A 22,460-nucleotide genomic window follows, 5' to 3' on the forward strand; every position below is an offset into this window, starting at 1 on the left:
ACAGACGTGATTCAACTAGCAAGAGGTTCAGTCCTTTCGCTGAGACTCGGAGAGGCCGGTTGTTAAGCAGTTACTAGCACACCACCCCGATTTAGGTTGTCCCTTGCCTTTCTGTATCTGACTACAAGGATGTTACTGAAATAGCAAGAGATTAACAGGTATTTGAGGCGCGCTGGAAAGAAGACAACCTTTGAGCCCAGACAAAAGGCCCAGGGACGGGGCGGGGCGAGAGGCGGGGCATCGGGCGATGAAGCCCCGCCCCCGGACGCGCCGCTTGGCCCCGCCCCTCGCGGCGGCGGCGCCCGCGCCGCGGCCTTGGCGCAGAGACCTGCGCTCAGCCGGCAGTACCCATGGTGCTTCTCGGCAGAGCCATGGCCTGTAAGTAACGCTGCGGCCCAAGCTCGGGCCGGAGTGGAGGCGTCAGGGGCGACGCCAGCGGAGCGTCTCGCCCTTCAGCCCCTCTCTCCATCTCTCGTCCCCGCCGCGCCCTTGGCCTTCTCTGCTCTGGTGTTCGTGGGGCGGGGAGGAGGCCGCGGAGCGCAGCGCGGCGCCCGCCGGGGACCCTGGGCTTCCGAAAGGGCCCGCGGGGTCGCGGGAGCGCCGGCCCCGCGCGCCGGAAGGGCCCGCGCCTTGCTCCCCGCCCCGCGGGCTCGTGTGATACGTGAGGCAGATTCCACGAGCGTTCCGGGCCAGTCCGCACCGAATTCATCGGCGCGGGAAGGGTGCTTATTTCGAATGCAAATTCCGCACCCTCCCAGCTGGTCTTTCGTATTCCCTGCCGCCACCCCCGCTCCACGACCCGAAGACTGTGCACTTTCAGTAAAGCTGTCAGTACTTAGGAAACCTCAAGTGTGAGAGCCTGTCCCGTGGGATTCTTGGAGGTTGCTGCTAGTGTTAGATTGGTTTGAACTTGGGTTTTGCAAAGGCACCAGCCCTGATTATTTGTGATTTGAGCCCTGTCAGGGGAAAATGAAGCGCCTGTTTTCTTTGATTCGGGCTTGTGTGGTAAGTGAACTCGTTAATTTGCTCCACACTGCGCCCCCCTCACACCCACTGGGCAATGCCGCCTTCTCTGGAACAACAACGACAACAAATATGGGCAGTTTATTTCTGCACCTGGACCTTGAACTTTCAGGTTAGGTATTAACATGTTTCTTGGGGGCGTCCCAGGTGGCTCAGAGGTAAAAGAATCCACCTGCCTTTGCAGGAGAGGCAGGTTTGATCCCTGGGTGGAAAAGATCCCCTGGAGAAGGAAATGGCAACTCACCTCAGTATTCTTGCCTGGGAAATCCCACGGACAGAGGAGCCTTGTGGGATACAGTCCACGGGGTCCATAGAGTCGGACACAGCTGAGTACGCTTGTGTCACGTGTTGCTTACACATCCCCACTCAGGATCAGCCCCAGGGATGAGGTTCTGGCTCTGTTCCCAAGTCTGTGCCTGATTCTTTTACATGAGGCAGTAGAGTGCTCTGGGCTTTAAAAGCCTGGAGACCTGGATTATTACAGTCTTGGCGCAGCCCATGTCAACAAGTCATTTGATCGCTTTGGACCTCAGTTTCCCGCCTTTAAAATGAACATAAACTGTTCCTACTGAGGTCTTGCGAGGCTCTCAAGGTGGTAGTGTTTGTGGGAGTGCTCTCTGATTTTCATTTCAACATCCTGGAGTGCAGTGCAAGCTGGTGCCTGAATCAACCTCTAGGATTGGAGTATAGAAGTCCTTTAACACACCTCCTTCTGAGTGAGACTGTATCTTTCAGAAGAGACTAATAAACTTTAAGAGCTGTGGTTGTTGGCGGGGTTGAGGGCAGCGTTGATCTGACTCCATTGAGGAGTGTTTTCAAGTTACACGACTTCCCCCACGCATCCAGCAACAAACAAGGCGCCCCTCCTGTCTGCAGTGCAGATTTTGGCTTGATTGTGGCTGTGCCAGTTACTTTTTTGACTGGTTTCTTGGACCTTTCCCTCTGCAAGCCTCTTATTTCTTCATCTACAAAATACCGCCAACGATAACGCACAGATGCTTATGTGCGTAAAAGACCTGCGCGTTCCCTATGCTGTTTCCCTGTTGGTCTCTTTGCTTAAGATGTTTTATCCTTCCCCTTGGTGAGTCCTTGATTGTTAGATTACAATGAATGTTAGTATAGCCAGGGACATGAACTATTCATTATAATCTAACAATCAAAGATTAGTATAGTATAGTCAGGGACCCAATGACTTCCCTGTGGCTCAGACGGTAACGTATCTACTCGTAACGCAGGAGACTTGGGTTCAATCCCTGGGTGGGGAAGATCCCCTGGAGAAGGAAATGGCAACCCACTCCAGTATTGTTGCCTGGAAAATCCCACGGACAGAGGACCCTGGTGGGCTACAGTCCGTGGGTGTTGCAAAGAGATGGGCACGGCTGAGTGACTAACACTACTACTAGGGACCAGAAAGTGAAAAGTGTGTTCATTTTGCAGTTGAGAGGAAGTGACTGGGATCCCATCCTCTGCCTCAAGGAACTCTGCAGTGGTGGAACTGTCCTGCCTTGGCCCCTCTGTGGAGTGGGTGTTTTACACGATGGCGGCCTGTTCCCACCCTGGTCCTGAAGAGCTGCCTTCCCGGGTGGGAGCGGGGAGAGGAAGCCATCAAAGAGCCATGGAGGATCTCAGCTTACCTTCCCGCAGAAGCAGAGACAAAGCCCCACCTCTCAGTTACAGTGGGGACATCATGGAGTCTGTGATGTTCTGGTGCCAGCCTGGGCTGTTTGCCCCAAAGTAATCATCCCAGCTTTGGTTTCCTGTTTTGTTTTCATCCATTCTTTGAAACTATTTGACAAGCTGCGTTCCAGGTTCAGTTTAGTTCTTCTCATTGTATTTAGGAGAAACCAAGGAATGGACATCAAGGCTGTATATTGTCACCCTGCTTATTTAACTTTTATGCAGAGTACATCATGCAAAATGCCGGGCTGGATGAAGCAGAAGCCCGGAATCAAGATTGCTGGGAGAAGTATCAATAACCTCAGATATGCAGATGATACCACCCTTATGGCAAAAAGCCAAGAGAAACTAAAGAGCCTGTTGATGAAGGTGAAAGAGGAGAGTGAAAAAGCTGATTTAAAACTCAACATTCAAAAAACTACAATCATGGCATCCCAGTCCCATCACTTCATGGCAAGTAGATGGGGAAACAATGGAAACAGTGGCAGACTTTATTTTCTTGGGCTGCAAAAGCACCACAGACGGTGACTGCAGCCATAAAATTAAAAGATGCTTGCTTCTTGGAAAAAAAGGTATGACAAACTTAGCATATTAAAAAACAGAGACATTACTTTGTCAACAAACATCCAAATAGTTAGAGTTATGGTTTTTCCAGTAGTCATGTATGGATTTGATAGTTGGACCATAAAGAAGGCTGAGTGCCTAAGAATTGATGCTTTTGAACTGTGGTTTTGGAGAAGACTTTTGAGAGTCCTGTGGACTGCAAGGAGATCCAACCAGTGCATTCTAAAGGAAATCAGTTCTGAATATTCATTGGAAGGACTGATGCTGAGGCTGAAGCTCCAATACTTTGGCCACGTGATGTGAAGAGCTGACTCACTGGAAAAGACCCTGGTGCTGGGAAAGTGAAGGCAGGAGAAGGGGACGACAGAGGATGAGATGGCTGGATGGCATCAGCGACTTGAAGGACATGAGTTTGAGCAAGCTCTGGGAGTTGGTGATAGACGGGGAGGCCTGGCGTGCTGCAGTCCATAGGGTCGCAAAGAGTCAGACTCGACTGAGCGACTGAATGACAACAAGGAATGGACATTGAGTTTTCCTATTTTTAGGGTTAACCCCGAGCCAAGCAGGTCTTCATCAAAGGCCAGAGTCTGTCAGTGTTGCTTCCCTGGGGATGTTTTTACAGGTACATGAGAGATACTCAGGGAAGTCACTAAGGGTGGGATTTTTAGACTCCACAGCAGAGTTGGGGTAGGGAAGCAAGGCCAGGCCATTACAGATAATTCCGGAAGTTTTGCAGAGCTTTGTGGGTTATATCTTGGTTGGGAACCTTTAATGTAGTCTTCTATCAAGACCATGAGCAGAAACTGTCAGTAAGTGTCCAGGCAGGACTTGGAAACCACACTAGTCCCTTGAACAGGAAAAGATTTATATAGAGGACTATTAACCAGTCAAGGTGATTATTGTGAGAGCTAAGAGAGAGCTCTATGGGAAAAGCATGTGTCGGATGTGGTAACAACCTCAAGAAAGGAATAAGCCCGGGGGAACTGGTGACCTTGCCCCCAGGCTGACACCAGGTCCGCTTGCTTGATTCGTGAGACTCGGGTCTCCCATGAAAATGTGGAGCCCCTAGTTCAGACAGCAGGAAGTGCTGTTTGGTTTTCCTCCCACGGTGTTTCAGTCTTTCATGGTGCTTTTCGTTTGCTACTTAATGATGTGCTCCTCTGGGCACCGGGAGATTCACGGGGGGCGGGCAGGCCCTCCCAGGGTCCCCCTCTGTGGCACGTGTGCGGCCCACCGGCTGCCAGGCTCCCCGTCTGCCAGTGGCACCGTGTCCTGGCTGGCGATGGGGATGCTTAGCTAGGTGTGGCGGCTTCCTTTGGGCTCACGGTGGGGCGGGGACCGCCAGAGAGGCTTCACCTGCTGGACTGAGGATGGACCAGGGCCCGGGGTCGCAGGATAAGGGATAGTTCCCTATTCAAGCCCAATCTCCTCTCTCCTTGTACGGGAGAGGCCGGCCCTGCTGGCTTCACTTCAGATCCTTGTGCCTGGAGTAGGCTTTGCTCAGGCTGTGGGTCTGTCTCAAGGTTATTCAGCCCCAGCACTGTTGACGTTTACTGCTGCTGTTTTAGTTACTAAGTTGTATCTGACTCCTTGTGACCCCGTGGACCGTAGCCTGCCAGGCTCCTCTGTTCATGGGATTCTCCAAGCAAGAATACTGGAGTGAACTGCCCTGCCCTCCTCCAAGGAATCTTTCCAACCCAGGGTGGATAATTCTCTGTCATCGGGGACTGTCGTATGCCTTGTGGCACATTTGGTAGTGTCCCTGACCTCTGCCCACCGGATATAGTCAGTAGCATGCCAGCCATCATGGCCATCATGCGTCTCTAGACGCTGCCACATGTCCTGGGGGTCAGACTTACCCTCCTTTGAGAACTGCTGTCAGATCTCCTGACCGCTCTTCTCTTCTGTCTTCCTCCTCAGCTTTCCGCTTGGCCCTCATCCAGCTTCAGGTGTCTTCCATCAAGTCAGAGAACCTCACTCGAGCCTGTGGCCTCATCCGGGAGGCATCGAAGCAAGGAGCCCAGATAGTCTCCCTGCCTGTAAGTCTAGGGTGGCCACCCCTTTCTGAGCACTGTCGTCCCAGTACTGTGGTGTCTGCTTACTCCCTTTGGACCCCAGGATGGTTCCTCGTCCATATGGAAGATGACCTAGCAAGGGTCTTTGTGATAGGACGTGCCAGCTTGGTGACAGGTCTTTAACTTTAAGTCACCTGCTCGGTTCAGAAGCCTCGGAGTCAGAGGGACTTACCTAAATCCAAAATACTCAGTGCCTCAGGTACTTATCTTCTCTGCTTGGATAATCTAGTCTTCACGAGACCAGGACACTGATTTTAGCACTGAGCTTCCAACATTTAAAAAAAAATTGTTAAAATTGTTAGGAAGCCTGTAGTTATGTAGTGAGCCAAAGGATGCTGCATCGCTTTGCTAGGTGACCTGTTTAAAACAGGATCAGCTGAAGATGGGGCCACATTTGTTTGTCAACAGGTACAGGGTCAGCCCCACGGACAGTCCCACATTGGTCAGAAGATGCACCTACCGGCCCCTTCTGCTGGCAGAGGCCTGCAGGGGTGAGCGGTGGAACTGTTCCTGACCGTCCCCGCCCTCATGGTGGGGAGGAGGCAGCCCTCTGTAAGCCCTGGAGACTCTTCAGGGCTAGCTTGTATTGATATTCTAGGCTCCGGGGGCCATTTACCAGTGAGGCCAGTGAACAGGAGTCGTCAGCAGGGGCGCTTGAGGTCTTCATGTTGCTCCAGTGGTGGGACTCACCTGTGCTTGTATCCAGTCATGGCCTCTTGCTGGTTTAGTTTGCTGGGGGTCAGAGCCTAAAGGCCAGGAGTGAAAGCACTTGAATTCTGCATGTGTCCCCTGGACCTAACGGGTCTTCTACAAGCTGGTGATCCTCGGCCTTGAGTTTCCTAGCACAGACAAGCAGTCCCAGTGAATGTAAATTAATGAACTGGAGGTGAAATTCCATGAGTTTTCTTTTATCGCAGAGCTGTTGAGACACATTCAGGGGAGTGAGAGAGTTTGCAGGATCAGAATGATGGCGCTGGAAGGGAGCTTAGAAACATCCCCTCGTGTCCCCCATATACACGAGGAAATGTCTTAACCTCGGTGGGTTTCACAGCTTCTGTATTTTTAAAAAAACACAGGCTTTATTGCTTTACGTAGTTAATAATAGTTTTGAGACTCGGCATTCATCTTAACACCTCCAATCCTGCGAGTAAGCCCGGTGGTCGTGGGTCCTGGGTGCCTGACACTGGGGAGGCGTGGTTCTGTGGATTCAGGGAGAGACACGCGCAGCTTTTTGCCAAGGTGACAGCTTCCGGTTGAGCACAGACTCCAGCCCCATCTGAGCCTGGGGCCGAGTCCTGTCTGTGGCCACAGGCTCTTCAGCCTAAGGTGTCTGTGTTTTTCTTATCAGTGGTATTTTTTTACCTCTTTGAGAACTATGTCTTTTTACAGGAGGACTTTAAAATAAGTTGGGTTCCCCCCCCTTTTTTCTCTTCCAACATTATTCTAGGAATGCTTTAATTCTCCATATGGCACAAAATATTTTCCTGAATATGCAGAGAAAATTCCTGGTGACTCCACACAGAAGCTTTCTGAAGTGGCAAAGGAGTGCAGCATGTATGTCATTGGAGGTAACTTCCTACCTTCAAGGTATAATGGCCTAAAAAAGCATCTGAGAAACTATTGTTTCATTTGAACCATGGAATACAAATTAGCCATTGAACACAATGAGGTAGATCTGTCTATGTAGGATTGTGGAGGGATCTTCAAGACATACTTTGGTGGAAAACGAGCAAGTTTGGTGTGAAATGAACAGATCCTTCCCTATAGATTAATGATCCACATAAAAGACTGTGTATTTTTATATGTATTTATGTATTAAGGCATAGTGAATATTGTTCAAGGACACACACTAAATGGCTGAAAATATTCTCTGGGGGTACAAGGGCAGGTGGAAATGTGGAAAGAAAAACTGTATCTGAAAGTCTTTAATACAGTGTTAAGAATTTCTTTTTATTTCCTCCATAAAGAGACCACTGACATCTAAGGTAGCTTAGAGTTTTAGGCTTAGTGAAGTAAGTCAGAGAAAGACAAATTCTGTATGCTATCATTTACATGTGAGATTTAAAACAAGAAAACGAATGTACATAATAAAACAGAGACAGACTCACAGAACAAAATAGTGGCTACCTGTGGGGAGAGGGCAAAGGGGAGGGGGAATTAGGGATGGGACGAGACTGAAACAACTATGTATAAAATAAATAAGTAACAAGAATATATTGTGCAGCACTTAGAAATAAAACCACCGTTTTGTAATTTTAAATGGAGTGCAATTTTAAAAAAAATTGAATCATTATGTTGAAAGCCTGAAACTAGTGTAATATTGTAAATCAACTATAATTTTTAAGAAGTAGCTTTATGTGGCTTGTTTAAATAAAAATGTTCTATTTGTTTACATAAAAATACAGTAAAACTCTGTTTAATACAGTAAACAAAATTATTTATGTATCCTGATAGAGTGAGAATTAGACATAAATAAGGGGTAGAGAAAAGAGGACAGAGCAAGCAGAGTTGGAACGACAGGCACCATATTTAGTGACGGAAACACTGGCATCCCTTCCCACGTTAAGGCCTTTTTGGATACAGTTACGTTGCAGGACCTGGTGGGTTTAAGTTGAGCAACTGTGAGCTCCCTGTGTTGCACTAATGCTTCAGGTTAAGTATTCTTCAAGAGCAAAGCTGAACTGAGGAATAGTTTGATTAGTTTTAAAACCTTTCTTTGGCCTCTGACTTAATTACATTTCACCCACACTCTGAAGTTGGTCTCTGAAAAATGGTACTCAAGAAGAAAAAATCATGATTAAATAACCCCTAGAAGACAGTAAACTTTATTGCTGGACCCAAGAAGAGAGTAAACTTTAACAAGGCTCTGTCCTGTTATGAAAGGATGCTTCATTCAGAATGTTTTCTGTGTCTCTCTGCGTCTTTTTCTCTGTTTCTTTCTCAACGAAAGGGTCCATTCCTGAAGAGGATGCTGGGAGATTGTATAACACCTGTGCCGTGTTCGGGCCTGACGGAGCTCTGCTGGCGAGACACAGGAAGGTAGGTAGGGAGTGGGCAGGTCTCACTGCCGCTCGAGAATCCGCGCTGAGGTTCCCAGGACCCGCCCCGTGGTACACACATCAGACGCTGGATGAGTTGGCACAGGAGGTTATACGTGGCTGTTGGCCTGCTGATATAAACTGTAGACTCAGCCTATCAATTTTGGTCAAGGAAAAACCTACAGGAATTTTGATTAGGATGGTGTTAAACATATAGTGATCACTTAGGGGAGAGTTGACATCTTTGCAGTGGTAATGCATGCATATACACTTAGGATTGTTAAGTCTTCTTGGTAAATTGATCCTCTTCTCATTATGATATGTCCTTTTTTTCTGGTATACTGTTTGCCTTGACATTTATCTCTGATATTAGTAAAGCCACTGTAGCCTTCTTCTAATTACTGTTTGTATGGTACATCTTTTTCTAATCTATTTTCAATCTAAATGTCTCTTTTTTTTTTCTTCATTTATTTTTATTAGTTGGAGGCTAATTACTTTACAGTATTGTAGTGGGTTTTGTCATACATTGACATGAATCAGCCATGGATTTACATGTATTCCCCATCCCGATCCCCCCTCCCACCTCCCTCTCCACCCGATTTCTCTGGGTCTTCCCAGTGCACCAGGCCCGAGCACTTGTCTCATGCATCCCACCTGGGCTGGTGATCTGTTTCACCATAGATAGTATACATGCTGTTCTTTTGAAACATCCCACCCTCACCTTCTCCCACAGAGTTCAAAAGTCTGTTCTGTATTTCTGTGTCTCTTTTTCTGTTTTGCATATAGGGTTATCATTACCATCTTTCTAAATTCCATATATATGTGTTAGTATGCTGTAATGATCTTTATCTTTCTGACTTACTTCACTCTGTATAAGGGGCTCCAGTTTCATCCATCTCATTAGAACTGATTCAAATGAATTCTTTTTAACGGCTGAGTAATATTCCATGGTGTATATGTACCACAGCTTCCTTATCCATTCATCTGCTGATGGGCATCTAGGTTGCTTCCATGTCCTGGCTTTTATAAACAGTGCTGCGATGAACATTGGGGTGCACGTGTCTCTTTCAGATCTGGTTTCCTCAGTGTGTATGCCCAGAAGTGGGATTGCTGGGTCATATGGCAGTTCTATTTCCAGTTTTTTAAGAAATCTCCACACTGTTTTCCATAGCTGCTGTACTAGTTTGCATTCCCACCAACAGTGTAAGAGGGTTCCCTTTTCTCCACACCCTCTCCAGCATTTATTGCTTGTAGACTTTTGGATAGCAGCCATCCTGACTGGCGTGTAATGGTACCTCATTGTGGTTTTGATTTGCATTTCTCTAATAATGAGTGATGTTGAGCATCTTTTCATGTGTTTGTTAGCCATCTGTATGTCTTCTTTGGAGAAATGTCTGTTTAGTTCTAAATGCTTCTCTTGCAGACAGCATGTAGTTGGGTCTTTTTTCGTTCTGACAACCTTTGCCTTTTAACTGGAGTGGTCACTCTGTACTTAATGTAATTATTGATATGATTGGATTTTAAGCATGTAGACATTTAATTACTGTTTCCCTTTGTTCCTCTTTCCTGCATTCTTTTGAGTTGAGTAGTAGTTTGCTTTTTTTTCCCTAAGTTGTTGCCCTAGGGATTACAATATACACAGTTTATCGTGTCATAGGCTTCTTAGTTAATAATCTGCTTCTTCATGTAAAATTTATGAACCTTGCAATTATATTGTTGGTTCTTTATGCTGTGGTTGTCATACATATTGCCTCTATATACATTATAAATCCCACAAAATACTAATTTTTAATTTCAATAGTCATTTTTATTTTAAAGAAATTAAGAGAAATATTTCATATTTACCCCACTGTTTACCACATCTGGTATTTTTCTTTTCTTCCTGAAGATCTTAGTTCTGTCTGGTATGTTTACCTTCAAACAAAAAGACCTTTAGCATTTTGAAGTAAGCATCTGCTAGGTATGAATTCTCTCAGTTTTATTTATGAATATATCTTCACTTTGCCATTTTTTAAAAGATATTTTTGATGTGGACTGTTTTTAAAATCTTTTTGAATTTATTGCAGTATAGCTTCTGTTGCTTATGTTTTGGTCTTTTGGCCAAAAGGCATGTGGGGTTTTAGCTCCCTGACCAGGGGTCGAACCCCCACCCCCCTGCAGTGGAAGGTGACGTCTTAGCCACTGGACCTCCAGGGAGTCTCTGCCTTCATTCTTAAAAGATGTTTTTGGTGGAATAGAATTCTGGGTTGACAGTTTTCTTTTTTCCCTCAGATGTTTGAGAGACATTATTCATTATTCAGTTATCTTCTAGCCTCTTTTTTTCCTCCTGATACAAAGTTAGGAGGGCTTCCCAGGTGGCTCAGTGGGTAAAAGAATCTGCCTGCCAATGAAGGAGATGTTGGTTTGATCTCTGGGTTGGGGAAGATCCCCCAGAGGAGGGTATGGTGACCCACTCCAGTATTCTTGCCTGGAGAATCCCATGGACAGAGGAGCCTGGTGGGCTACGTCCATGGGGTTGCAGAGTCAGATATGCCTGAAGAAACTGAGCATGCACACACGTGTGAAGTCAGTGGTGATTTGTATTCTTCTCCTGCATGTAATTCGTGTTTTTCTTTACCTGCCTTCAAGGTCTTTTCATAATCTTTAGTTCTCTGTATTTTGATTCTTACATTCCTGATACAAGTTTTTTGTTTTTTTTTTTTTGTATCCGTCCTGCTTTGTGTTTCTTTAATGTGTAAATTTAGTTTCTCACTATATTTGGGAAACTTGGGAGCATTAAATATAGAGTGACCACTCCAGTTAAAAGGCAGAGATTGTTAGAATGAAATGTTCAATAAATATTAAATATTTTTCTGTCCCATTCTCAGATTCTTATGGGACTCCAATTTTGATACTGTTCACCAAACCCGGTCACCAAGGCTGTGGTTTTCTATTTTTGTTTTGCAGCACTTTGTCTTCTTCAGATTGCATGTGTTCCATTGATCTTTCTTTTTTTTTTGCTTTATTTATTTATTTTTTTTTAATTTTTATTATTATTATTATTATTTTTTTTCCAGTGGGTTTTGTCATACATTGATATGAATCAGCCATGGATTTACATGTATTCCCAATCCCGATCCCCCCTCCCACCTCCCTTCCGTTGATCTTTCATGTTCACTGAGTCTTCTGTAATCTCCCCTCTCCTGTAATCCAGTGAAATTTTTTAAAAATGTCAGATGTTGAATTTTTCATTTCTCACATTTTTATTTCATTCTCTTTTTTACAGCTTTTATTCTCCCCTGCATTTCCTCTTTGTTTGTTTGTTAAGAGCATCTGTTTCTTTACTTTCTTGAGGTTGGTTTCAGTGGCTGCTTTATCGTGTTTGGTAGTGATCACATCTGGGTCTTACTGGGTCTGTTCCATTGCTGCCTTTCCTCCAAGAGTTTGGGTCATACCTCTGTGTGTCCAATTTTTTGGGTTGTATATTGGATTATATGTTGTTGAAACTCTAACTTCTATTGCATTCGCCCGAAAAGTGTTGAGTTTTTTATTTGAGCAGGTAGGGAGTTGGGGCATACTCACAGACCAAACTCTTCCTTGGTGAGGTGGGTGACAGCCGCAGCTGCTCTGCCTGTTGTGAAGTTTAGCTCTAGCTGGGCTGCTCAGAGTCTGGCCCAGACACCTTTAGTGCATTGATTAGTCAGAGATTTGGACAGGTTTTATATGTAAAATTTAGGGCTCTTCTTTTGCTTTCTCCTTTTAAGTATTTCCCCCTCACTTTCCAGCTGCTGTGAAGCTCTGTCCTCTGATTCCTTGGCTGGTGTATTGGTGGGTAGTTGTGACCACCACTCCTGGCAACAGCTGGGGCCTTGCTTCCAAATAAAAGTTGTAAACAAGTGGAAAACTGACCCAACACTAGATCCTGTCTTCCAGAAGTTGACTTCTCTCTAATTTTTGCCTGATTCTGATTATTGTCAAGTGCTTTTAAGTAGTTGCATTTTTGTTTTGTTTTGTCCAGAGTTCAGGGTTACCTGTGAGAAAGCTGGTCTTACAGGAGACATACAGCAAATTTTTAAAATATTGACCTTGTATATAATACCCTTGCTTAAACTCATTCATTCTAATAATTCACCTGTGTATGTCCTTTGACATTCCTTAGGTATACAATTATTATCTGAGAATAATGGCTTTTAATTTTTTCTTTCTAATCTTTACCCTTTTTATCCTTTTCCTTCGCCTTGTTGCTTTGGTTAGGACCTCTGGTCCAGTGTCAAATAGCAGGTGTACTTACCTTGTTCCTGGTCTCAACAGGAGAAGGGTTTTAATGTTTCACCTTTAAATAGGTTTCTTTAGATTTTCTTTTTTTTTTTTTTTTGCAGATTCTCTTTATCAGATTAAAGGGGTTCCCATCCTAGAAGAGTTTTTCTCTCTTATTTTTTAAATAAGAATGTTGTTCAGTGACTCAGTCATGTCCAACTCTGCGACCCCATGGACTGCAGCATGCCAGGCTTGAATAAGAATGGATGTAGAAATTTACCAAATGCTCATCATTCACCTCTTAGGATGATCATGTGACTTTTCTCCTTTATTATGTTCATGTGGTAAATCACTTTGATTTTTCAAATGTTAAATCACATTTGCTTTCTTTGAATAAATCCAATTTGGAAGTTAGACTTTTTAATATTTTGCTGCATTGGGTTTGGAAAACTGCCTACTTTTGATCACTCGCCCACTCTCCTTGCCATTGTGTCAGTTTAATTCTGATTCCGAGAAGTCTTCATTTAGGATTTATATTGACTAAAAAAAGCAGCATATTAATTGCTTTCTGTAAGAAATCTAGACGGTGATTTGCACACCACCAAGGGAAGAAGGATCACACAACCTGCAGCATGACTTTTCCAGTTCCCTGTGTTAGAAGTCGTTTTCATAGGATGTCAGTCAGCTTGTGGGGTGGGCTGTGGGCAGGTTGGGGCTGCCCTTTGCACAGTTGATCTTAGAACACCCCCATGGCTGGCCATGGAAAGGTGTTTGCTGTTACTGCCATGAGCCCTGCCGGAAAGGGGGTAACCGAACTCTGTATTTGTGTCGCAGCTCCATCTGTTTGACATCGATGTTCCTGGGAAGATCACGTTTCAAGAATCGGAAACCTTGAGTCCTGGTGACAGTTTCTCTGTCTTTGACACTCGTGCGTACCAGATAAATTCTCCTCTTTCAGCAGGACCAGTAGACCAGGATCAGGCAGTCCTTTGTTTCTCATTATGTTGCTTCCCAACTTCTTTACAGAGACCTGACTGCAAGGCCAGGGGGGAGAAGGGCAGAGAATGGTCCGAGGTCTAGAAAGCGGGGGATTTAGTGGAGAACTAAGGGTTTGACATGATTGTGCTTTCCCACTGGTCACAGCCTTTATTAGTGTGATAGCTTCCGGCCTGTACCTGTTAGGCCATGACTGAACCCCTCCCACTTAGATAATAAACGTTTATTAATAATTAGAGTGAATTTCTCATTTCTGCTCTACTGACGTAAATGATGTTCTCAGGAGGCAGAATCCGCGCAGGAGCAAACTTACACGTTCTCTCCGTCCACGGGCCCTGCATGCATGTACTCCCGCCAGTGTTCTGTGACCATTGGATCTTGGAGACTTTCCCTGGCCGCACCTGCTTCAGATTTAACTTTGTGCATTTTCTGTTTGGAGAACAGCTTACTGCAGGGTGGGCCTGGGCATCTGCTATGACATCCGCTTCGCAGAGCTGGCGCAGATCTACGCACAGAGAGGTGAGGCTGCCTTGGGCTAGGTCATGTAGGTGCTCGGAGATTGGTTGGCTCTGGGCTTTGCGGGTGGTGGGAGTCCTTGGTCAGAAAACATGGAGGAGGTCTTAATCTCCACGTCTTTGTGAGTTCTCAGACTGCTTCTGCGAATGGGCAGTGTGGCTTTCCGGAGGTTGTGGTTTAACACACCACACAGCTAAGGCAGGAGCCATGTTCCTAAACCAAACGTCTGCTCCACCATCAGAGCCCTTCCTGCCGTGTCTGGAGAGGCACTTGGGCCCAGCAGTAGGTCTGCCTGCACATGGCTTTCACCACTCACTCGCCCTCGATGTTGGGAACTGCAAAAGGGTAGTCAGTGCCACTTCGGTCCAGAGGACCATCCTGCCGACCTGGAGAAGCACAGGAGAAGTTCTGGGTTTTGCTTCCAGCTCTGCCCCTTAATTGGCACAGTGCTTCGGGTAAATTAATCTCTGGAGAACTGTGGGTCTCTGTTTTCTCATAGGAAAGATGTGAGGATTACAGACAGAGAACTTTCGAAGCTCCTCATACGATACTCAACAATACCAGCATCCTTACTAGACTGCCAGAGGCACTCTGACCCTAGTTCACGTGTCACTGTCAAGTGAAGTGGGTGCAGACGGTTTGACACCTGCTCGGCAGAAGGCGGCGGGGCAAGGGCTCCAGGCTGGCTGTCTCAGTGGGGTCTTAGCTGTGAGAAGTAGGGCAATTAGCCTTCTCCTCATTTCAGCTGATGAACGTCACAAAACATGGTCCTTGACCCTGGGAGCCATCCCATGGTGCTGAGAGAAGTCTGAATGACAGATTCTCCACGTTTTTCAAGCAAAGTCACCTTTGGTTGCAAAGTGGTTGTCAGGACCACTGTACTTGTGTGTATGCGTTGTGTGTGTGTCTCTAGAGAAATTCAGAGCCATGCATAACACTGCTGAATCTGTTCACATTGGGGGAGTTTGAGTTTGGTCCCACTAGGTAAGGAGCAGAGGGAGGGCTAATGTCTTTGGGTGTCGACCTGCATCCGTCTTCTTTGGCCTTTCTCGCCCCAAGGCTGCCAGCTGCTGGTGTATCCTGGAGCTTTTAATCTGACCACCGGGCCAGCCCACTGGGAGTTGCTTCAGCGAGGCCGGTAAGAAAGCATCTCAGTGTTTCTCTGCGAAAATGTTTGCGGTTAGGTGGAAGCATCAGCCTTCCCCGTACGGAATGCTGCCTCTGACTCGGGCCGCCCTGGCCCCCAGAGGCAGCTCCCAAAGGCGACTCTTCGTCTTCCCGTCCGAGGGGAGGGCGTCTGCTGTGGGCTCCTCCGCAGAAGCCACAGCACCAGGCTTGTGTATTCTGAGGACTGACGTCTGCATTTCCAGGAGCGTTCACTGCATCAAGCGGGCAGTGATTTGGTTTTCCTGTGTTCAGATACGGATTTGTGTCTCTGATAGAGTTGCCAGCAGGTTTTACCGAGAATTGGAGACCCACGGAGTGTACACGGCTGGAGCCAAGGCAAAGGCAAGGGTCCTTTAGTCCGACAGCCCGAGGGGGAGGCCTGCGGTCACACTCAGCATCCCTGTGCTGTGACGGGGCGCTTGTGCTACCCCATCCTCCGTGGTTTCCTGCCAGTCTCGGTACTCTGCCAAGACGTGTGTGATAGGTTCTTGTCCTTCTAGCCTCTGAGTCCTGAGCGCTGCGTGGCTGTGCTGTGCATGGCACAGATCCTGTTTCCTTAGTCGCCCGAGGAGTGGCAAAGGGCAGATGGCAGAGGTGGGTGTAACACAGAAGGGGACAGGAATGTGACTGTGAGGTGCTCTGCAAACCGTGACATGCTGCTCAGAGATGATGGGTTGTTCATGAAAAGATTTCTTTAACTGAGGTATTATATACTTACACAAAAGTGTACTAGATTAGGTTTACAGATCAGTGAATTTTTACATATGGATTCCCCTGTGATCAGGATCAAATCTAGAACATTACTAGCCCCTTGGAGCGCTCCCCTTTTCTCCGTCCCAGTCAGTACTCTCCTCTCTCTGCCCAGGGGTGGCCACGAGGCTCACATCTGGAGATGACAGTGGTTTTTATTGGAAGGGGATGTAGAAGTGTTTGGCTGGTTGCATGATGGAAGGTGGTAGGGATATGTGATCCCATGAGTATTAATAAATGCTGCTTTGTTGAAAGCAGGAAAAGCTGGAGAGAGCCGGGGATGACCTGGTATGAATCTGTCGGTTGAGCCCAGAGGGCTGTGGGTCAGGTGGCCTGGTGTAGCCGTGCTACCATCCGGAATTCTTGCCTAATTTGAGGTGATGGGACTGCCCCATTGGTGTGGAAGGGCCCTGCAACCCTGCCCGGGGTATTGTCCCAGTGAGGCCGGGCCGTTCTCTCTGGTCACCTGGATTGCCCTGGTCAGAAACGGCTCCAGACCCTGGCAGAAGTCCCGTGCTGGGCAGAATGGCCCCAGTTGAGAACTAGCTTGTGCAGTAAGGTCTTTTTTGAAGAAAGGGTTCTGTGGCTTTGAATGTTTCTTCCATGTCCGAGCCAGCCTGTCCTGTGCTAGTTTTTGAAAGAAGCGTCCGGACACTCGGGATAAAAGCGTCTCAGATCTGTTCTCTGTGGTTTGCCTCTTTTCTGTCGTTACTGCAGGGCTGTTGATAACCAGGTGTACGTGGCCACGGCATCTCCTGCCCGGGACGAGAAAGCCTCTTACGTTGCCTGGGGGCACAGCACGGTGGTGAGTCCGTGGTGAGTTGGCTCTTCAGGGACAGGCCCGCTGAGGAGAGGGGTGGTGCCCGGGCAGGTGGGGTGTCTGGTTCCGGAGTGACCCCGCGCCTCCCTCCGCTCCCGTCTCCCCACAGGCCTGCCCGGGCACTAGCTCGCTCTGTGCCAGGAGCTTCCCCTTGAAGGCCGTGCGTGAGGGAAGTGGCCCAGCTCTCCTGACTGAGTGCTCGGCCGCAGCCCTGTTCTGAGTTTCTGAGTGACGTTCACCGTCAACCAAACTTGGAGATGAGGCACAAGTCACGGGTGGGTGGTTTTTTTAGTAAAAGAGGCTCCCAAACTCTTGGCTTTGGGTTAAAATTTAGACCGGGTCACTAGGGCTGGAGTGAGTTGCGGATTTTGCTCCCTGCATAATAACGCGTAGAGGAGAGTGGAGGATGGGTTGGATTAAGAGGAACGGTGAACTTGTGCGCTGACAGAGGGTAAAGCATTCTGTCACTTAGGGAAATCAGCACGGAAGTCTGCCCAGATACACACAGCCGTATGGTGACAGACGTGTCTCACCGGCATTGGTGCAACTTACATGGTACTTTCACACACATTATCTCAATTTGAGCTCTCAGGGACTCATCTTTATCTAGCCCAGTTAATAGATGGTAGACTTGAAGTTCACAGGATGAAGTGGCTAGAATTGGTGTTTGGAGCCAAGACTTTTGAATTCAGAACTTAGATTTATTCCACACTACTTCTCAGTATGTCTGTATGATTACAGGCACACACACACAGATATGTATTTCTAAAATTTCAGGATAAACATATCAGTAACAAGGCTGCAAAGTCTTACACGTCACTGTGGGGTTCCCAGAGTTTCTCTCTTCTGACTTTGTAGGACTCACAGTTGAACGTGTGTGGTGGAGAAGGCCTTGAGAGATAGGGCCAGTGGGAGAGTCTCGTGAGCCTCCTGCATATTAGGATCTGGGGTGCATTGGAAGGCTGGAAGGATCGAGTTGGCTTCAGAATTTTCTTAAACCTGATGTGGGTTCCTCTGCAGACATTAGTGATGGGCTTACTGACCTTGTGGGCAGGTCTGCTTCCCAGCTGGTTCTCCTGGTGAACCCTTACTTATCAGGCTGGCTGCTTTTGACACAACTGGTTACATAAGATTTGCCCGTATTTCTTCATTTGCAGAATTTCCCCGATTTGGTTGGGAGCTGTGTGGCTTATTTGTCATTGTGATAGGTGCCTAGGGTTAACGTAGAGATCTTTGCGTGCCAGGGCAAATGGGGAAAAAAATAGAAGAAAGAGCCTAGAAAAGGATTCGGGTAAGCCTCATGAATGATGGTGTCTGTAGCTTCTTGTGCCAAAAATCTGTGGCCCTAGATGGAGCCACTTACTATATCAGGTGGTTTGCTGTATCACATCATTTTGTTTTGTGCTCTGGATAAACGTCACAGAGAGTGTTTTTTAAATGAATGATTAAGTTTTGGCTGTGCTGGGTCTTCGTTGCTGCTTGCAGGCTTTCTCTAGTTGTGGCAAGTGGGGGCTGCTACATGTTGTGGAGCACAGGCTTAGTCGCCCAGCGGCAGGTGGGGTCTTCCTGGACCAGGGATTGCACCCGTGTTCCCTGCGTTGGCAGGCAGCTTCTTAACCAGTGGACCATCAGGGAAGTGCCCACAGCTCTGTTTTTGAAGGTCTGTTTTGGGCCAAGAGACTCAGCATCGGAAATAGTTTTCCAAATCAGGTTCTCCTCAGATTTTGTGGAGTGTTGTTGGTTCCAGTGTGGGGTTCCTGCCAGGGCATGGTTCCACCACTTCTACTCAGGCCTCATAGGCCGAAATCTTTCCCTCCAAACCCAAAAGCCGTTAGCATAGGGATCCAAGGATCACAGACACGAGGCCAGAGATCCAGGCAGACCCACGCCTTCCCTCTCCATCCCCAGGGTTATGTAGCAGCCTTGGGAGGTGTGAGGAAACAGAGCTACACTGCCCTTGGAAAGGGGTCTTGAATGTTCTCACGACAGGGTGGAAGTAATAAATAATCTATAGTAGGAAGAGGAAAGTTTTATTCAAGCCAAACTGAGGACTGTAGCCTAAGAGACAGCTTCTCAGATAGCTATGAGGAATTGTTCTGAAGAAGCATTGTTTGCAGCAGTTTTATATCTTATCACGGCAAGGAACATCAAACACAACAGGCACATTCCTTCAAGATTAAAAAAAAAAATTATTTTCTCACTAAGTTCTCACAGAGTTCGTATTTCCACTTTATAGATTAGGAAGTTAGAGATTCCACATGGCTTGCCAGAATACCACACAGGTACTTAAGTGGTTCAGTTCAGTTCAGTCGTGCAGTCGTGTCTGACTCTTTGCAACCCCATGCACGCCAGGCCTCCCTGTCCATCACCAACTCTCGGAGTTTACTCAAACTCATGTCCATCGAGTCAGTGATGCCATCCAGCCATCTCATCCTCTGTCGTCCCCTTCTCCTCCTGCCCTCAATCCCTCCCAGCATCAGGGTCTTTTCCAGTGAGTCAGCTCTTCGCATGAGGTGGCCAAAGTACTGGAGTTTCAGCTTCAGCGTCCGTCCTTCCAGTGAACACCCAGGACTGATCTCCTTTAGGATGGACTGGTTGGATCTCCTTGCAGTCCAAGGGACTCTCAAGAGTCTCTCCAGCACCACAGTTCAGAAGCATCACAGGAATTTATGCCCATATTTTCTTGTTTTAAATCTCAGAGTCCTTCCTCTCTGCCCTGTGAGATAGGGAGGAAAAAGAGATAGTAAATAACAGCAAACATCAGGGAACTGACTCATTGTCCCCTGGATGTTTTTCAGGGGGGAGGTCCTCGCCAAAGCTGGCACTGAAGAAACGATCGTGTATGCAGATATAGGTAAGATTCACTCTGGCCCAGTTTAGGTGTCTGGTGTCCCTGCTGCCCCGAGGCCAGGTTCTCCAGCTGTAGAACAGGGAGGGCCTCCTTTATGCCCCGCCCTCCTTGGTTTATCCTTGGTTCTCTGGCTAAGCCCTGGGCTCTGTCTCAGCCTGAGTTTTCTTGGTGTGGTTTGAAATGACACCAGGAGCAGTGCCAGGCTGAATGTGCCTCCAGACAAGGCCCATGAGTAAGTTGCTGGCTCTGGTTGTTTCTGTACTGTTTGGGGAAGAATTTCCTGTTAGTAAGGAATCACATCTACTAATAGTGCACTTTTCTGTTTTTGCAGACCTGAAGAAGTTGGCTGAAATACGCCAGCAAATCCCCATTTTTAGCCAGAAGCGATCAGACCTCTATGCAGTGGAGGCCAAAAAATCCTGATGTTTCCAACATGTCATGAAACAGGAAGATATGTTTCTTCATGATAATCAACAATCTTATGAATTCTTTAATGGAATTTTTTTTTTTTTTTTTTCAAATAATTTCAGCCTTTTCCCTTCCTGGAAAGGGAAGTTCTGTTGGGATGCTGGAGCTGATGCTGGTATTCTCCCCACCGTATAAAACCGTCAAAAAGGACTCAGGCTGGCTTTGGAGAGCAGGAGGAGGAGTGGGGGGCGGCTCTAAATCCTCCATATTCAAGTTGTCTCAAGCAGTTATTAAAATATCAGATCCTGGTATCCTTGATGGTTGATCCACCTGATACAAGTGTATTTGTGTGGTGAACCTCTTATCTGATTGCTGGAGTTGGAATACATTATGCAGAAACCGTGGTCTTTGAGCAGTATCTTAATGTTACATTTTGGTCTGTGAGTAATTGTGGGGTGGATCCTTGATGTTTGCTAGAGGAGATGGCAGCCCCGCCCTCCCTGGCACCCTTAGGGCTCTTCAAATTCAGGGAGGAGCTAAGGATTTAAGACCACCCCCCCCCCCCCCCCCCCCCCCCGGCTTGTTTTAAGGGAAACGTTTCAATAATGAGCCCCCTGGCAGTGGCATAATTTGGTCAAGGCAACTGAAGTGTGAGCTGCCAGATTCTCTTAATATGGTTGAATGTCTGAAAGTCTCTTTTTTTCCCTTCTCCTTAGTAACACTTTTAGCTTGATAAAGTCAAGTTTTTAGCCTAGTGGTTTTCAGAATCCTTCTACACAATTAAAATTGAAGAATTCCATTGAGCTTTTCTTTATGTGTATTATAGCTAGTGATGGGTTGATAGATCCTTAACGACCAGCAGTCTGAGAAAGTCCATTCTGTGGAAGTATTTCCCAACTTCCAAGGTGTACTTACTACCAAATTCAAGCTATCAATACAACACCTCGAAACACATAGCTGGAAGTGTAATTAGCTCTTGTGAGCTGGTGTGAGTCTGCTGTAGCACACCACTGTTTACATGTATATAGATATTTGCCATATTGGAAAGTAAAATTTAAAACAAAAGAATACATGAATGCACATCCCGTTAGCTGGAAGAATAACGACATTATCTGGGACTTCCCTGCTGGCCCAGTGGTTAAGACTCTGAGCTCCCAATGCAGGGGGCCCAGGCTCGATCCCTGGTCAGGGAACTAGATCCCACATGCTGCAACTAAGACCTGGTGCAGCCAAATAAATGAATAAATATTAAAAAAAAAAAGAATGACGACATTATCGAGTTCAATTTAACCTTTGAAAAACAGCACTGTATATGCAGAAGGATTCAACAGTGAAAAATCAAATGACTTTTTAAAAATAAGTGTACAATTTGGCAAAATTGGATGTGAATATGTCCATGAAACCACATTAGTCAAGATAATGAATATACTCACCGCCCCTAAAAGCTTCCTTGTATATTTTGTAATCTCTCTGGCTGCTACTCTTATCCCCAGGTGGTCACTGGTCAGCTTTGTCACTACAGACTAGTTGGAATTTTCCAAAATTACCTACAAGTGGAATCATACTGTAGTTTTTTGTCTGTTTTGTAAATAAGTTCATTTGTATCTTTTTTTTTAGATTCCACATATAAGTGATATGACATTTATCTTTGACTTCCAGTTGTATGATAATCCCTAGGTCCATCCCTGTTACTGCAAATGGCTTTATGGCTGAGTAATATTCCATTATATATATGTACCACATCTTTATCCATTTATCTGTTCATGGACATTTAGGTTGCTGCCATGTCTTGGCTGTTGTAGTGTTATAATTAGGGTGCATGTATTTTTTTGAATTCTAGTTTTGTCTGAGTATATGGCCAAGAGTGGAATTGTAGGATCATATTGCTCAGTCGTGTCCGACTATTTGAGACCCCATGGACTGCAGCACGCCAGGCTTCCCTGTCCTTCACCATCTCCTGGAGCTTGCTCAAACTTATGTCCCTTGAGTCAGTGATGCCATCCAACCATCCTGTCCTCTGTCGTCTCCTTCTTCTCCTGCCTTCAGTCTTTCCCAGCATCAGGGTCTTTTCCAGTGACTTGGCTGTTGGCATCAGGTGGCCAAAGTAGTGGAGTTTCAGCCTCAGCATCAGTCCCTCCAATGAATATTCAGGATTGATTTCCTTTAGAATTGATTGGTTTGATCTCCTTGCAGTCCAAGGAACTCGCGAATCATACAGTAAATTACAAATGTAGTTTTTTAAAGGTCTCCCTAGTGGCGCCACCAATTTACATTTCCACTAACAGTGTAGGAGGTTCCCTTTTCTCTGCACCCTCTCCAGCTTTTATTATTTGTAGCCT

The 22,460-nt window shown here is 46.5% G+C and overlaps 1 protein-coding gene across 1 annotated transcript; it reads left to right on the forward strand.

Annotated features, from left to right (window-relative positions):
- The first annotated feature begins 289 nt into the window (after window positions 1-289).
- Window positions 290-20,525, forward strand: NIT2 (nitrilase family member 2). Its single transcript, XM_061133977.1, has 10 exons — window positions 290-378; window positions 5,185-5,303; window positions 6,787-6,907; window positions 8,290-8,378; window positions 13,448-13,541; window positions 14,054-14,128; window positions 15,185-15,263; window positions 16,760-16,858; window positions 19,661-19,716; window positions 20,045-20,525. Exons 1-10 carry the CDS (start codon window positions 351-353, stop codon window positions 20,134-20,136), a joined length of 852 nt encoding a protein of 283 aa, XP_060989960.1. The 5' UTR covers window positions 290-350; the 3' UTR covers window positions 20,137-20,525.
- Window positions 20,526-22,460: the final 1,935 nt, after the last annotated feature.

The sequence above is a fragment of the Dama dama genome, chromosome 31 (assembly GCF_033118175.1).
Source record: "Dama dama isolate Ldn47 chromosome 31, ASM3311817v1, whole genome shotgun sequence".
Classification (NCBI taxonomy): Eukaryota; Metazoa; Chordata; class Mammalia; order Artiodactyla; family Cervidae; genus Dama; species Dama dama.

Excerpts from the sequence above, each read along its gene's own strand:
- NIT2 (XM_061133977.1), top strand. The coding sequence starts at position 351 with ATGGTGCTTCTCGGCAGAGCCATGGCCT. Across the intron at positions 6,908-8,289 it reads CAGCATGTATGTCATTGGAG|GGTCCATTCCTGAAGAGGAT; the intron begins GTAACTTCCTAC and ends TCTCAACGAAAG. Across the intron at positions 13,542-14,053 it reads TTTCTCTGTCTTTGACACTC|CTTACTGCAGGGTGGGCCTG; the intron begins GTGCGTACCAGA and ends TTTGGAGAACAG.